Genomic DNA, 16374 nt, shown 5'->3' on the forward strand with positions numbered 1-16374 from the left:
TTGTGACGTTGCTTCAACTTTGCTTTTCAAACTGGAAGAATGAAATTGCTCAGAAAAATGCAAAAATAATAAATTTCCACTTGGTAATAAAATATATGAGTCCTATTACTGTTTTCATCAAGGTACAATCTATATATTTCTCTTAACATCTCAAAAAATGTGTTATAGGGCAGTGGCGTGCCATCATTCCAGAAGTGAGCGGGACAGAAATTGTCAAATGTAATAATACCTTTTTTGTTGTTGTTGTTGGCTAAGAAATCAAATACACTGCTGGACAACTATAATTTGTATTCTATAATATTTTTTTCTATATTTTCTTAAAGGCAATTTTATGATTTCTTTATATACTACACTTTTTCCATTTTTATCACAGAATAATACAGAAAATATATTTTATTGTTTCTATAGGCTACTGTAATAAATGCTATGTCAGTTAGCACTGCATTATTCAGATATTTTGTTTATTACCTGGAGATGACTTGAAAAAAACACACAAACCATACTGTAGCAATTGTGCATGTATTGTCTTCACATTTTGTATTCAGCTATACAGGGATAGCTGGATGCCTTTCTCCATATTAGGTCCATATTTCCTGCCACGTCATAAGTTATTACATTTATGAGTCCGTTTTGGACTTTCTGTGTGAAAGCGCCCTCCGGCTACGGTTACAGTATGAATGCAACATACTGTACACTGCATTACAGTGTTTAGCGCTCCGTAACACATCTCCTCATTTTGGATACAAATAAAACACTAGGTCTTCCATAAATCTTTTCTCTTTGAATTTAAATTTAGATTTATTTACACCCCTGTAAACCTCTATGTGAACACACTTGCCTGAAAAAGTGCTGGGGACAAATTTATGTTTTGTTAAAAGTGTGTATGGGGGCATATCCCCCCACCCCCCCACCCCCCAATTTATACTCCCATGTTATAGGGTTTCATGATCCTTTTAGATCTGTGTATGTTGTTGTGTAAAGATGTGAAGTATGGCACGGGAACGCCATACTTTCAATGGCCCAGTGAATTATTTATTTACCCGCCATAAATCTTTCATCTGATGAGAGCAGTAATATAGTGTGCTTAAGCAGGAAGTTATACTCCTGGGCTGCACCCTGCAAATTCTGCTTGGATCAACCTCGCAACAGTGGATTAAAGCACCGTATTAGGCAATCGCTGCCTTTAATTGGAAGCTGTTTTCATTACATTAGTTATTACAGTGTGACCCAACATTTTACCCTTGGTAGTGTTTTTTTTTTCTTAGATTTAGCACAAAAGCCACTGATTGTTATGGATATTTAAGTAACATTATGCAATCTCCATAGTACTTTTCTTTTGTATCACTGTGGTCTCAACCCTTTACCAGATCAACCCACTTCTCCTTAGTGAGTGATCTTAGTAAAATAGTCCCTGCTGAGAGCGCATTTGGGCCTCTTTCTGCTGTACATAGTCTGCAGTGGTCAACCGCTCCATTAGGGGGAAGGCTGCACCACAGAGAAAACGCCTGCGCTATCAACTAGCGTTCCGCATTATCAGTGAATTTCAGCAAACAGAACTCTGCAATATTAGTGGTCTCAACTAGCATCTTGGATCATCTGTGAATTTCAGATGGGAAGTGAATTTTAGCCACAAGCAAGCATTGTGCAGTAAGATAAATGCTTCTTTTTGGTGTATGAGCAAGAGTGTACTTTTGAGAACACATTAAACTTCCATCATGTTACACGTTTTCAAAGTGAAATAATTAATTGGATTGTGAGATGAGAGTATTAGAATATACCAGAATGAAGTCAGAGCGAATGGTAAAAGCAATTACTAAATAGCTGCCAGCAACACATATTAGGTGATATTAAATCATATTAAGCAGCGTTACTTTAGTATTATCCATTTACTATTAATATTATAGTATTTTGAATTTGATTTTATTTGATTTATTTTTAATTTTAGTCATTTTGTTGTGCGCTTTTGTCATTTTATGTTATTTTTTTAAACATTTCTATGTAGCTTTTATATATTTTTTATTTTAGTAATTGCTGTACCTAAACAATTTATTTCAGTTAACTGCCAAGGAAACATTTCTAATTCATCTTATTTTTTTTGTGATCAACTTTTTATTCAGCTTTAACACAAGATGTACACTTTGCTTTGTTATATGCTTGTGTACTCAAGTACATAAAACAAACATCATATTTAAAACTATATACAATTGCCAAAGCCTTGAAACAAAAAATAAACAGATACATATACAAAATAAATACAATGACATTTGTGACGTTGTTAAGACCCATTTAGATTATGTGCTAACCCTGAGGAAAAACAGGTGGTTTCAAAAGTGCAACAATAACTTTATCCCAAACATCCAGAGTTGAACGTCATGCTTTATGAATGACAGCCAGTGATCTCTCTATAAGAATAATATCTCTGAAATAATTATACCATTCTTTTATTGACGGGGGTCCAGGAGAAAACCAAGAATGAATTATATATTTTTTTGCTGCAGTTAAACCTGCAAATATAATTTTCTTAGAAGCCAAATTAGTACAAATACTAAATGATGAATCATCATTAAATAAAAATAAAGTAAGCAGTTTAGGGACTGGGATCTAATAAATACGTTATAGCCAACAGCTATTTAGCAATCGTTTTTAGCATTCACTCATACATTCAGTTTATTTCCAATGAACAAAAGCTATTTTTAAGTGTTAGTTTTAGTTAACAATGACAATGCTTTTCAGTTATTACAAAGATTATGAAGACGATTAAAAGGTTACAAAGACAAACATTTACTTGTAATCACCTGAATTAAAGAATTCTTAAAAAATTGTCATAAAAATAAATAAATAAGAATATCAGAAATGTGCAATAAGACAATAAACAGGGTCTGTTTTAATTCCATATTGATTTTAAACATTGGTCAGCTTTACCTAGTCCTATTTCATAAACGAATAGAGAACAATGGCTCTGAATACCAGAAGTGACCTGCAGATAACTGTTAAATTATTCATTTAATGACTTTGCTCAGCAGTTATTGTTCTCCACCTTTCTGATAGTCACTAGTATGTAATATGTGGAGTCTTCGGCAGACCACTCAGAAAAAATGAATGGTAAACCAGTGCAGTGCAAGTCTTTTTCTTCTCATGTGTAAATGTCATGCTCGCTTCTTACACTCACTGAAGATTAATCGTTCTCATGTGTGCTGTCCTTTTTTTACAGTCCCTGTTGAGCATCCCTGGCTCGCCCTTCATGTCCCGCCGCAGCAGTATATTCAGCTTCAAGGGCTCGGAGAACGAGTTCGCAGACGATGAGCACAGCACGGTCGAGGAGAGCGAAGACCGCCGCGGCTCCCTCTTTGTTCCGTACAGGCGCAGCAGCTACAGTGGCTACAGCCAGGGTTCCTCACGCATTAACCCACTGGCACCCCACCTAGGCTGCAAGAGAAACAGCACGGTGGACTGCAACGGAGTGGTGTCTCTGATCGGGCCTGGGCCTGGCCGGCTACTGCCTGAGGTGAAAATAGATAAGGCAGCTTCTGATGACAGTGTAAGGACGTCCACAGGGGGCAGGTTCAGAGTATAGGCATGACAAGAGTGGCCGATTATGATTCCAGTTCAGATTTTTCCTCTCTCTTTCCCTTTTCTTTTACCCCATTTTGACTCCGTCCTTCTAAAGCCCCGTTTCCACTGCAGGAACTTTCCCCAGGAACTAGGGACTTTGGGCCGGTACTCTGTGTTTCCACCGCAGGAACCAGGATCTAAATAAAGTTCGGGGTAAAAATTTGCCCCTCAGAAAGTCCCTGCTCGTGAGGTAGTACTTTTTCAAAGGTCCGGAACTTTCGGGGTTGGGACTTGGGCGCTGAACATTCTGATTGGTTGAGTTCACGCAGCATTGTATTTCAACCACCATATATTCGCAGAATTAAAAAAAAATATTACTGTTATTGTGTCACGAAATGTAGTTTTAAAAGTATTTCAGGCGAGAATGTAGTTTAAAACTCAAATCTGCGGTTTATTTATAAAGACAGCGCCTATTTGAAAATGTGCTTTGCCGATTTCGGAGGCGTGAGCTCCACGCGATCAGCGGGTGCTCAGTGCTCATGTTTCCCAACGAGAGCAGCCTCAACTCGGCTAGTCCTGACATTTGCCGCTGGCTCTGATGTCTCTGTAGTGGTTAAACATAAGATATAATTTGTTTTGGGTAAATCTAACAGGTAATATTTGGTCTTTATTCTATTAATATGTTAAAATTAAAATGAAAAGAGGCAATAGCCTACTGTTTGATATAATATTTCGTTTCATTATAATGTATGTACGTTCCCTGAACTACATTTCTGCGGCTATTAATATGTTTAAATGAAAACGAAAAGAGGCAGTGGTGTTTGATATCATATTTCGTCTTATTGTAAATACAGTGAGGAAAATTGCAGTAGCCAAGGCGAGCTGACCGTTTTCAAGTACACTGCTGTTTGCAGAATTACCGGACTTGCGTCGTCCCATCCGCGGGTGTTCACACTCCTGAGTCGAACTTGCGAAGTCCGAACTACCGAGGATGCAAGTCCGAAATTTGCGTACTTGGTATTGAGAAACGCGCGCAGACCTTCGTCACCAGACTATTTGCCTAATCTTCTCGGTACTTTAAACCGCGATGGAAACGCAGACAGCAACAGGTCTGGGGTAAAAAAATTTCCTGGGACAAATTGTTCCAGGTAATTTCGGTGGAAAAGCGGCTTAAGTCTCTGAGTTTCTAGTCTGTCTATTCTCTCTCAGCCCCTCAACTACTTTTCTTGTTTCTATTTTTATTATTTTATGCAAGTCTTGATCTGCAATCCTACTGTACTAGTCCTACTCCCTGCCAGCGCTCTCCCGCTGTGAATGGCATGGCCAATCAAAAAAGAAATTGGGAGAGTTTTTGAGGGGTCCCTTTGTGCACATTAATGCCCATCTTTAAACTAATATATGCTGTAGTCCCTCCCCTTTTAACCTGATTTACATACTAATTACATTGCCACATTAAATAAGGTACCTATAATATTTTTCAGGTCAGACTCTACCCATTCCACATCAACCCATCAACCACAACCTCATATTTGTCATTTTATTTTTTTATTTTACATATATGAAGTTTTCCACCTCAATTTTTTTCTGAATTTCAGGACCACTCTGCTCCCTCCAAAAAAGTGTTATGCTAGAAAAACCTATCCTAACCTTACCAATAACAGCATACTGCCTCATTTTAGTTAGCATGGTGGATTGACATCCTTATACTCTCCTTGCCTTCTCCTCCTGTGTGGGAAGCATGATCTCGGGCCCAGTTTTCACCCAGCTTTATAGCATGCTGTTACAGACATTCACCTGAACATGCTGCTGTCACCAAGTAATTGCATTGTAAAATAGATGATCTTTGAAACAGTGGAAGGAACAGTTAAGATAAACAGATAAACATTGTCTTGACCAACACCCACAATACCAAATGAAATTATATTCAAGAGACTTTTCTAATGGCAGTGAAAGCTGGGCCTTAAACAATGTGTGAATTTTCTTCTTGCGTCATGATATTCTCTGGAGAACAAATAGGCAACCTTCTGAGCAGCTAGCAGTAATGAATGAAGAGTCTTGTAACTAAAGTAAATAAATAGGCGTCTCTCATTCAAAATCTCAGATGTAGAGTTAAATGAAAAAAAAATGTTTTCCAACTCCTGTCAAATTCAAAAAAGAAAAGAAACAAAAAAAGTATTCCTCAATCCCAACAATATTTAAAGGCCCAATGACTTTTTTAGTTGGTTGTGATTTAATGGATTAAGCATAAGCATTTAAAAAAATATTTTACTCTCAATTTCTATCTGATGAAACAGTTAGAGTTTGGCCTGACTAGAAAAATGTATATTCATAAAACGCCTATAGAGCTATAAGATTTTATTAAATTACATTGCTTTTCCAGGTCTAGAAATCACACTTATAATTAGACTACCTCATATACCAAGGTTTTATACCAAGACCTTGTTCTTGAAAGGAAAGAAAAAAACAGTTGTTGAACAGGTGAACTAAAATAAGAAATGTCTTTGTTGTTTGTATAATTTTAAATCATTTTAGTCATCTTCAGGTCCTCTTAGTTGAGAACCACTACTCTAAGGCTTCAATTATTTATACAATTTATATATATTTATAAATGTGTTCATCTTCTAGTGTAGAAAAGTTGAAGTCAAGGATGGAAATCTGCATTCATTTTAACTGAAGTTTATGACTTCAGATTTTCTACTGTTGGGTCTGTACGAGAATTAGCTAAGGTAGGTCCATATGCCATTGTCTTGCAAAAAATCAAATTGTAGTTTAGTAAAGCCAGTTTGAAAAGAGTTTAGGTACAATACTTCACAGTGTGGGTTAGAGAGAGAGAATCCACTTAGGAATGTATCAGAGAATTCAGCAATGTCTAAATGGAACAATAAAAGTTGAGTGTGAGTTGCAGGTTAGTTTGGGCTTGTGTTTTTGTCAGCATGTGCATGTGTGTTGGCATGGGTTAAAATGTTTCTTGAAAAAAATCCTATTTCTGATTGTTCTTTGTGTTTCTCCACATTATATCACTCTTGTCCACAGGCCACAGAGGTGGAGGGAAAGAGAAAGCTCTCAGGTTCTCTTATGGTGTCGGTGGACCAGCTCAATACTTCCTTTAGCCGGAAAGAGCGAGCCAACAGTGCTATGACTGTTGTCACCAACACGCTGGTGGAAGGTATTGTGTAACATCTGTCTTTCTGTGTGTCTGTTTACTATGATACCACAACATAGCAAAACCGTAATAATATCAAATCAGTATTAATAATAATACCCATTTATAGTTCCATATTACATATTTCATGCTCAAAAAACATAGGCCTCAAAAAATTGTTCTCCTTATTTTTGTCACCACAGAGCTGGAGGAGTCTCAGAGAAAATGTCCGCCCTGCTGGTATAAATTTGCCAACACATTCTTGATATGGGAGTGCTGTCCACTCTGGATAAAGATAAAAGAGATAATGAACCTCATAGTGATGGATCCGTTTGTAGACCTGGCTATCACTATATGTATTGTGCTGAACACAGTCTTCATGGCCATGGAGCATTATCCCATGTCACCGCAATTTGAGGAGGTGCTTTCTGTTGGAAACCTGGTAAGAATGTTTTTTTTTTTCTTATTTGATTTTCTTTTATAGTTTGTTCTTTTTAATAGAAATGACCAAAGTAATGTGGAAAATGATCTGTAACATTAATGCACAGTCATATACACAACTAAATGCAAAACTGAACTGAATGCAAAAAAAGAAGTGGCTTTTTAACTTCTGTTAGGATCTTTGTAATCAGTAATATTTTGTTTCACTGATTATGGTTGTGGACTTTCTGGTTGTAAAAAAATGTAATTAATTTAGCACCATGAATGCCTCAGCATTTATTTTTTGTAATTTTATTTTTAATGTTTTACAGTTCTGTTCCTGTTTCTGTATTATTGGTATGCATGTCTAATTGTACTTTTTCCTAAGTTGATACAAAACACAAATATTCTGATTTTTTTCATTTGCCATGCCAATATCATTATTTGGGACTTTTCTCAGCAAATATTTGTATGTACGTTTGATTGATTGGCATATCATGTAATTAATTTAATAGCATTTTTTAATCAATTGACAGTCCTAAATTCAGTCGTTTCCTTTCTCAGTCCTAACCATCTCCCCATTTCTGTAATGAGCAGCAATACTGGACCCTGTCCCACATTTCCATTTTAAGTTATGTCTCTGGCAGTGCAGCACTGATGTCTGCTCCTCAGTATCTGATGGACCTACAATGAAAATGCAGCCTGCATTAAACCAGTCTTTCACCACCGTTCTAGTTTCTATTATCTTCCACTACCGATCCATTGCTCCACGTATCCAATTAGTGATCTCACATTATTCATGATACAGGCACAATCAATGTTAATTTGCAATCCAAATACCTTTTTCTGTGGACTAGATACTAATATACTTTTATGTAATGTATCATCAACATTTTCCCTCAACCTCGTTGAGATCATCTTAATGACATTTTTCTTTGTCTTCTTTTTATCTCAGGTGTTCACAGGTATCTTCACAACTGAAATGTTTGCCAAGCTGATAGCGATGGATCCATACTACTACTTCCAGGAGGGCTGGAATATCTTTGATGGCTTCATTGTGAGCCTGAGTTTGGTGGAGCTGGGGCTGGCTGATGTAGAGGGGCTGTCTGTGCTCAGATCCTTCAGATTGGTGCGTTATGAGTGAAGACATGTTCATGTACATGTTTTTATATAATAGATAGTACCAAATTTTATTAGAGGTATAAGCATCACTTGTGTCTTGTATTTGCATTTACCCTTCTCTATTGTATGTAGGGATGTCAAAAGTACTAGAACTACAGTAGTTTTTTTTTTAACTTACCTAAAGTTTGATTTGTTAATATTTTAATAAACTGTGTAAAAATTAAATACACAAAATTAATCGTGTATATTAGCATATGTGACCCTGCACCACAAAAATAGTCTTAAGTCGCTTGGGTATATTTTTAACAATAGCCAAAAAAACATTGTATGGGTCAAAATGATTGATTTTTCTTTTATGCCAAAAATCATTAGGATATTAAGTAAAGATCATGTTCCATGAAGATATTTTGTAAATTTCCTACTGTAAATATATCAAAACTTAAATTTTGATTAGCAATATGCATTGCTAAGAACTTCATTTGGACAACTTTAAAGGCGATTTTCTTAATATTTTGATTTTTTTGCACCCTCAGATTCCAGATTTTCAAATAGTTGTATCTCGGCCAAATGTCCTATCCTAACAAACCGTACATCAATAGAAAGTTTATTTATTCAGCTTTCAGATGATGTATAAATCTCAATTTCGAGAAATTGACCCTTATGACTGGTTTTGTGGTCCAGGGTCACATATTAGGTTTTTTCAAAAATTGTGATATTTTACGGGTATTAGTATCAACTACAGACATTTTTGTATCATGACATCCATAGTTGCATGCACTTTACCGTTCAAAAATCAGGGGCCAATATGGTTTTTTTTTTTTAAAGAAATTAGTTTTATTTATCAAGGATGCATTAAAATAATCAAAAAAGGAACAGTGAAGACATATTTCAGACATAATGCTGTTCTTTTCTATTCAACTTCCTATTTATCAGAGAATCCTGAAAAATATGTATCACGGTTTCCGGTTTGAGCACCAAATCAGCATATTAGAATGATTTTTGAAGGATCTTGTGACAGAGTAATGGCTGCTGAAATTTCAGCTTTGCCATCAATTTTAAATTGCATTTTAAAACAGAAAAGAGCTATTTTAAATTGTAATAACAGTTTACAATATTACAGTTTTACTGTATTTTTGAATGAATAAATGCAGCCACAGTGAGCATAAGAGACTTCTTTCAAAAACATAAAAAATCTTACCGTAACTAGGGCTGGGCGTTATATTGAGTTTGTACGATATATCGATATTTTCTTTATAAGCGATTCGATATGAAGCAATACCGTTTATATCGATATACAGTAGTCTGATATGAGCGCATCTGAAAATATAGCGGAGGACACAGACTGAGCTGCTGCAGAGAAAGTGTATAATCCAATTTGTTCTAAACATGTGACAAGCTTCATATTAAGGCCTTTAAAAACTGGTAAGACATAGTTTATAGTTTCGTTTCACATATTAGTTTAAACGGCTCGCCCCATCAGATGCTCTGACAGAAAGGCTGCGTGTGCCGCTGACAGAAACACTAGGCTACTCGCGCTGTTTAATGTGTTTGAGATGTGCTGTCTTCCTGAATGCATAACTTACATTTCACAGGTATATTCTCCATCTGTAAATGTTAGAAAGCCATGGAAATGTTTCCATTTTTCTGTCAGAAGTGCATGAGCATTCTGCTTTGGGATTCTCCGCTAAACTTCACAGACTTCAGTGAACAAGCGCCGCTGCGTGCATGCGCGCCAAACAGACAGAGCTCAATTAAATAGGAGCGCAATAATTCTTACTAAAATATACATTTCGCTGAAATATTTGTAGTTGGACAATAAATGTGACATGTAGAATTTTAACCTACAAGTAAGTCTATTTTTATGATAGCACTGACTGTAAAGTGACTGTAATGGGGTAATCAAAATATTTTAGATTGCGATGTTACAATGTGATTTTCACCCTTTTTTGCACATAATATAAAGGCTTACATGGTTACATTCACTTTATTTGTTTTCATAGCCTTTAATATGTATTGTTTTGTTGGACAACATTGGGCGGTAAGTGAAATGTTTATATATTAAATACAGATTTTTTTAATCCAAATACAAAAACGAAAATACCGAGATATATACCTTATATGTCGCAAATCGCCAAAAATGACTGAGATATGAATTTTTGCCCATATCGCCCAGCCCTAAAGTTTAGTTTAGTTTTATTTAAAGTTTGACATGACAGGATATTGCGGCACAAAACCCTGAAATGTGTCAAAAAACGTAACCAAACTTTTGAACAGTAGAGTAAAATGTCTTATTCTCTGATTCCGAACCTTTTGTGAATCCCAAACTTCTCTCTCGTACAGCTGAGGGTGTTTAAGCTGGCTAAATCATGGCCCACTCTGAACATGCTGATCAAGATCATTGGTAACTCTGTGGGAGCTTTGGGAAACCTGACCCTGGTGCTGGCCATCATCGTCTTCATCTTTGCTGTGGTGGGCATGCAGCTGTTTGGGAAGAGCTATAAAGACTGTGTGTGTAAGATCGCCGTGAGCTGCGAGCTGCCCGGCTGGCATATGAATGACTTTTTTCACTCCTTCCTTATTGTGTTCCGGGTGCTGTGTGGAGAGTGGATCGAAACCATGTGGGACTGTATGGAGGTGGCTGGACAAACAATGTGTCTCACCGTATTCATGATGGTGATGGTCATTGGAAACCTGGTGGTGAGTTTTAGAGTTCTTCTCTGCTCAGTTACTTTCCAGTGTTGCAGTGTTCTTCCTGTTTCTTTGTCACAATTTCCTAAGAAATGTCTATCCCACCTGTCATTTTGTGGTTCAAATGGATGCTTGCAGGCCTCATTGGGGTTTGCACGTTTGTAAAATAATGGCGCATCTAGGATGCACTGCGGTCACATAATGGCAGGGCTTGAGCATTGTGGAGCCAGTGGAGCCAAGATGGGACAGCCTAAGGTCGTGTGGTCTTCAAGTCTTCATCAAATGTAAAAGGTAAAGCTGGTAAAGCTGCTTGATCAGGTGCTGAACCTGTTCTTGGCCTTGCTGCTCAGCTCCTTCAGTGCTGATAATCTGGCAGCCACAGATGATGACGGTGAGCTGAACAACCTGCAGATTTCAGTGATCCGCATTAAGAAGGGTATCGCTTGGTTCAAAGTTCACGTACGTCTCCTGGTGGCCCACATCCTGAAGAAGAAACCTTTGGAAGACGAAGACAAACCTCTTGACGACATGTATGACAAAAAACTCAACATCATAGGTAACCACACCGGTGTTGACATCAAATGTGGCGATCTGAACTACCCCAAGAACGGTAATGGCACCACAAGTGGCATTGGTAGCAGCGTAGGAAAGTACATGATTGATGAGGAGCCCATGTCCTTCATACACAACCCCAACCTAACGGTACGGGTTCCCATCGCTGTGGGAGAGTCGGACTTTGAGAACCTCAACACAGAGGACTTCAGCAGTGAGTCGGATGTGGAAAACAGCAAAGATGTGAGTATTACTAAAGTCCCTTTTAAGGAAAGTCAGTTCACTTGGTGGCTGTATTTGCAACGCCTCCAGGTAGCTTTTTCCGGCATGCATGACCAACTCCTATCTACTTGAATGGGGAAATGCTGAAATCTCAAAAACTGCTTGCCAAATTCAACAATTTTAAAGGATAGTTCACCCAAAAATGAACATTTTACTCATCATTTACTCACCCTCATGTTGTTCAAAACCTGTATAAATGTATTTCTTATGCTGAAAACAAAAGAAGATATTTTGAAGAATTTTGAAGAACCAAACAGTTTTGGTCCTCATTGACTTACATAGTAGGGAACAAACTTCTCTCTCGTACAGCTGAGGGTGTTTAAGCTGGCTAAATCATGGCCCACTCTGAACATGCTGATCAAGATCATTGGTAACTCTGTGGGAGCTTTGGGAAACCTGACCCTGGTGCTGGCCATCATCGTCTTCATCTTTGCTGTGGTGGGCATGCAGCTGTTTGGGAAGAGCTATAAAGACTGTGTGTGTAAGATTGCCGCAGCTACCTGCAAGCTGCCCCGCTGGCATATGAACGACTTTTTTCACTCCTTCCTTATTGTGTTCCGGGTGCTATGTGGAGAATGGATCGAAACCATGTGGGACTGTATGGAGGTGGCTGGACAAACAATGTGTCTCACTGTATTCATGATGGTGATGGTCATTGGAAACTTGGTGGTGAGTTTTAGAGTTCTTCTCTGCTCAGTTACTTTCCAGTGTTGCAGTGTTCTTCCTGTTTCTTTGTCACAATTTCCTAAGAAATGTCTATCCCACCTGTCATTTTGTGGTTCAAATGGATGCTTGCAGGCCTCATTGGGGTTTGCACGTTTGTAAAATAATGGCGCATCTAGGATGCACTGCGGTCACATAATGGCAGGGCTTGAGCATTGTGGAGCCAAAAAATGACAGATGGGACAGCCTAAGGTCGTGTGGTCTTCAAGTCTTCATCAAATGTAAAAGGTAAAGCTGTGATCTTCTCTTGATCAGGTGCTGAACCTGTTCTTGGCCTTGCTGCTCAGCTCCTTCAGTGCTGATAATCTGGAAGCCCCAGATGATGACGGTGAGCTGAACCACCTGCAGATTTCAGTGATCCGCATTAAGAAGGGTATCGCTTGGTTCAAAGTTCACGTACGTCTCCTGGTGGCCCACATCCTGAAGAAGAAACCTTTGGAAGACGAAGACAAACCTCTTGACGACATGTATGACAAAAAACTCAACATCATAGGTAACCACACCGGTGTTGACATCAAATGTGGCGATCTGAACTACCCCAAGAACGGTAATGGCACCACAAGTGGCATTGGTAGCAGCGTAGGAAAGTACATGATTGATGAGGAGCCCATGTCCTTCATACACAACCCCAACCTAACGGTACGGGTTCCCATCGCTGTGGGAGAGTCGGACTTTGAGAACCTCAACACAGAGGACTTCAGCAGTGAGTCGGATGTGGAAAATAGCAAAGATGTGAGTATTACTAAAGTCCCTTTTAAGGAAAGTCAGTTCACTTGGTGGCTGTATTTGCAACGCCTCCAGGTAGCTTTTTCCGGCATGCATGACCAACTCCTATCTACTTGAATGGGGAAATGCTGAAATCTCAAAAACTGCTTGCCAAATTCAACAATTTTAAAGGATAGTTCACCCAAAAATGAACATTTTACTCATCATTTACTCACCCTCATGTTGTTCAAAACCTGTATAAATGTATTTCTTATGCTGAAAACAAAAGAAGATATTTTGAAGAATTTTGAAGAACCAAACAGTTTTGGTCCTCATTGACTTACATAGTAGGGAAAGAAATACTATGGAAGTCAATGGGTACCATCGTTTGATTACCAGTATTCTTCCAAATATCTTCTTTTATTTTCAACTTAAGAAAGAAACTCATACAGGTGTGGAACTACATGAGGGTGAGTAAATGATGTCAAAATGGTCATATCCCTTTAAATATCAGAAATAAAATCTGACATGAACTGTCCTATAAATCTTGTTTCTGATGCTCTATTAACATTAAAAAGCGTCTAGCCAATGTGCATGTGCAGTCCTAAGCGTGACTCTCAGGACACTAAATGTTTCTTTGAGAACTGGAGCTTTTAACATCAGTTGCAGTGACACAATGACTTTGCCAACTGGTGATTGGCCCTTTTATTTAGAAGGTGGGGCTTATTGCACTTTGAAGTTTCTCCCATTCATAGTAATACGAGTGGATTGTTGTATGTTGTTGTGGCAAGGCAAAATTTAAGACAGCTTTGATGTGCTCTTTTGAATATACTGTAAAGAACCAAAGCAGCATCAGAGTTGCCATACTTTAATGCGGCATTGGATCCTTATAAAGAATTTGAAGGCAGCACAGTGTAAAGATGCCTTTTAACTTTCCTTTGTATTTTTCTGTATGTATTATAGAAAAAAGAAATTGTTTTGATGACTTGTGATTCATATGTGTGTGTGTTTGTGTGTGTATGTATATATATATATATATATATATATAAGACTGAAGTAAAGTAGAGGAAAAATGTATGTAGCCCTTACAGTATTCTTTGAGGAAATGAAAATGGCTTACTGCTGCTTACTGTACAAAATTCACAAAGATCATCATTTTGAGCCCATATTGCTTTTTGCATCATTTCACTTTCAGAAAGAGTTAGCTTGTGTATTCTGGCAGAGACAGACTTTCTTTTCCTGGCACATTGAAAATGATTGTGTAACATTCGGTTGCATGTCTTTATATATTTCCTGAGGCCATATTAGGGCTTTTTGATTAAAGATGACTTCTCTATTAATAAAATGCCAAAAGAAGGCTCCTTGAGTCAGCAGAGCATGACTCGAATAAATATAGATAATCAGGACTGCATTGACTTGACAGTCTCAGAGAAGCAGGCTAGTCATTTTTATTTTGTGTTTGATATTTTGACAAATGCATTAAGCTCAAATGCATATATTTTAATTAATCAAATGATGAAAAACTTTAATAAGGGAGTATGATCAGTCTATGGCGGTATGTGTTTGTAGAGCGTGACTAGATGAAATCAGTGTCAGTAGTTGATTACAAGCTGCAGATTACAGCAGTATGGGTGGATTAAGGCTTTGCAGGCAGTATAAGAATGTTGAGTTGTGCTATTCCTGTGATTTATTGCCTTGCTGCTTCTGCTGAGTGCTGAGCCACTCAGCCAAAGAATAGATGCAGTCCACCAGATGATGTAATGTTTTTCCTTTGCATTTGTGTTCAAACACATGCATTTGTGTGCACACAAGTTTCAATAAAATTGGGTTATTAAATTTGTGGTAACAAGAGAGCAACAAAGAGCGTAGCTAGCCACTAAAAGTTAATAATGTTTTCTGTATGTTTTAGCATGCTGCCAGGCACAAGAATGAACCAGAAAACAATGTCAGCGATCACTTATCATCCAAAATCATATGTAGTTCAAAATTTGAGTTTACCTGCGGCCCTCAAAGTGAGGATCAAGTATGAGTTCCCGTGAATTGAGTAATAGTGAGAACTGAGTAAGAAAAATAATGCATTTTTAGAATATTTATAATTGATATTAGCACACGCATAAATTTATACTGACTCTCCTGTCATTGTCCTGGTCTCTGTGCAAAGACTGGGTCACCTTGACCCAGTTTAGACATAACAGATCCAGTACGGCTGAACTACACGTGCTGAACATCTAGCCAGTGGCATCACAGTAGATCATTTCTGTTAGCCAATCGAAGCAGTGCTGGTTGGGTCTTCATTTTTGATTGGCCAGGCTGGGTCAGGGAGGACTGCAGTGGTGGTTGTGTAAGGGTTGTTTGATGCTTTCGACTGCCGGTGTGTGTGTATTAACGATTCAGGTTTTATAAAACTGCTGTGTCATCCTGGCCTGCTGTGATCAGGGTCAGGCTTTTCCAGTAGGCTGAGGAATATGTTTTTTGTGTTTGTATGGGTATACTCACATGCCTGTGTGTATGTGTGTACTAATTATTTTTAAAGTATGGTAGGTGTTTGCAGTAAGAGAGGGTTTGATGAACTGTGCACAAGGCTTATATGTCACATTTAAGTAGCTTCCTTGTAAAAATATAATATAATTTAAATATAATATAATATAAACATGTAGACACATCAACATTTAATATGACAACTTGTAGTAAATTAATAATCAGAAATAACGGGATATACTGTATGTTCCAGTTCCATTTTATTATATTAGTATAAACATTTGTGTAATAATAAAATCAGTAATTACATTTATTTGTGTAGCGCATTTATCACATGTGGTACTTTCAGTTTCGCAAACAATTAATTTGTTTAGGCTTGGTGTTTTTAATTAATGTTGTTTACAATGGATGCCACTACAATTTATGTTTGTTTTATATTTCTATTTTTCTGAATACCATCAAATTTATAGAATTTGTGGAGTGACTAAAATATGTCTTTATAATGTTTATAAACATTTTGTTGTATTTACCATGATTTCTCAGTATAATAACAAAATGTGACTTATAAACCTATGAGAATTATCTGTGTTTTTGTTTTTTGACCCAATGCGAGTCAGGTACGACTTATTTTCCAGAAAACATTTTATATTATATTATATTATATTATATTATATTATATTATATTATATTATATTATATTATATTATATT

The 16374-nt window shown here is 37.3% G+C and overlaps 1 protein-coding gene across 1 annotated transcript in view; it reads left to right on the forward strand.

The window, feature by feature from the left end:
- Positions 1 to 16374, forward strand: part of scn8ab (sodium channel, voltage gated, type VIII, alpha subunit b) — a 65853-nt gene that overhangs the window by 28302 nt on the left and 21177 nt on the right. The window contains exons 12-17 of the mRNA XM_016467115.1: positions 3212 to 3505; positions 6586 to 6718; positions 6898 to 7136; positions 8070 to 8243; positions 10577 to 10933; positions 11243 to 11719. Coding sequence (XP_016322601.1) covers positions 3212 to 3505; positions 6586 to 6718; positions 6898 to 7136; positions 8070 to 8243; positions 10577 to 10933; positions 11243 to 11719 — 1674 coding nt within the window. The remainder of the gene's footprint in view (positions 1 to 3211; positions 3506 to 6585; positions 6719 to 6897; positions 7137 to 8069; positions 8244 to 10576; positions 10934 to 11242; positions 11720 to 16374) is intronic.

This window comes from Sinocyclocheilus anshuiensis, unplaced genomic scaffold (assembly GCF_001515605.1).
Source record: "Sinocyclocheilus anshuiensis isolate Anshui unplaced genomic scaffold, SAMN03320099.WGS_v1.1 scaffold44, whole genome shotgun sequence".
In the NCBI taxonomy this organism is placed as follows: domain Eukaryota; kingdom Metazoa; phylum Chordata; class Actinopteri; order Cypriniformes; family Cyprinidae; genus Sinocyclocheilus; species Sinocyclocheilus anshuiensis.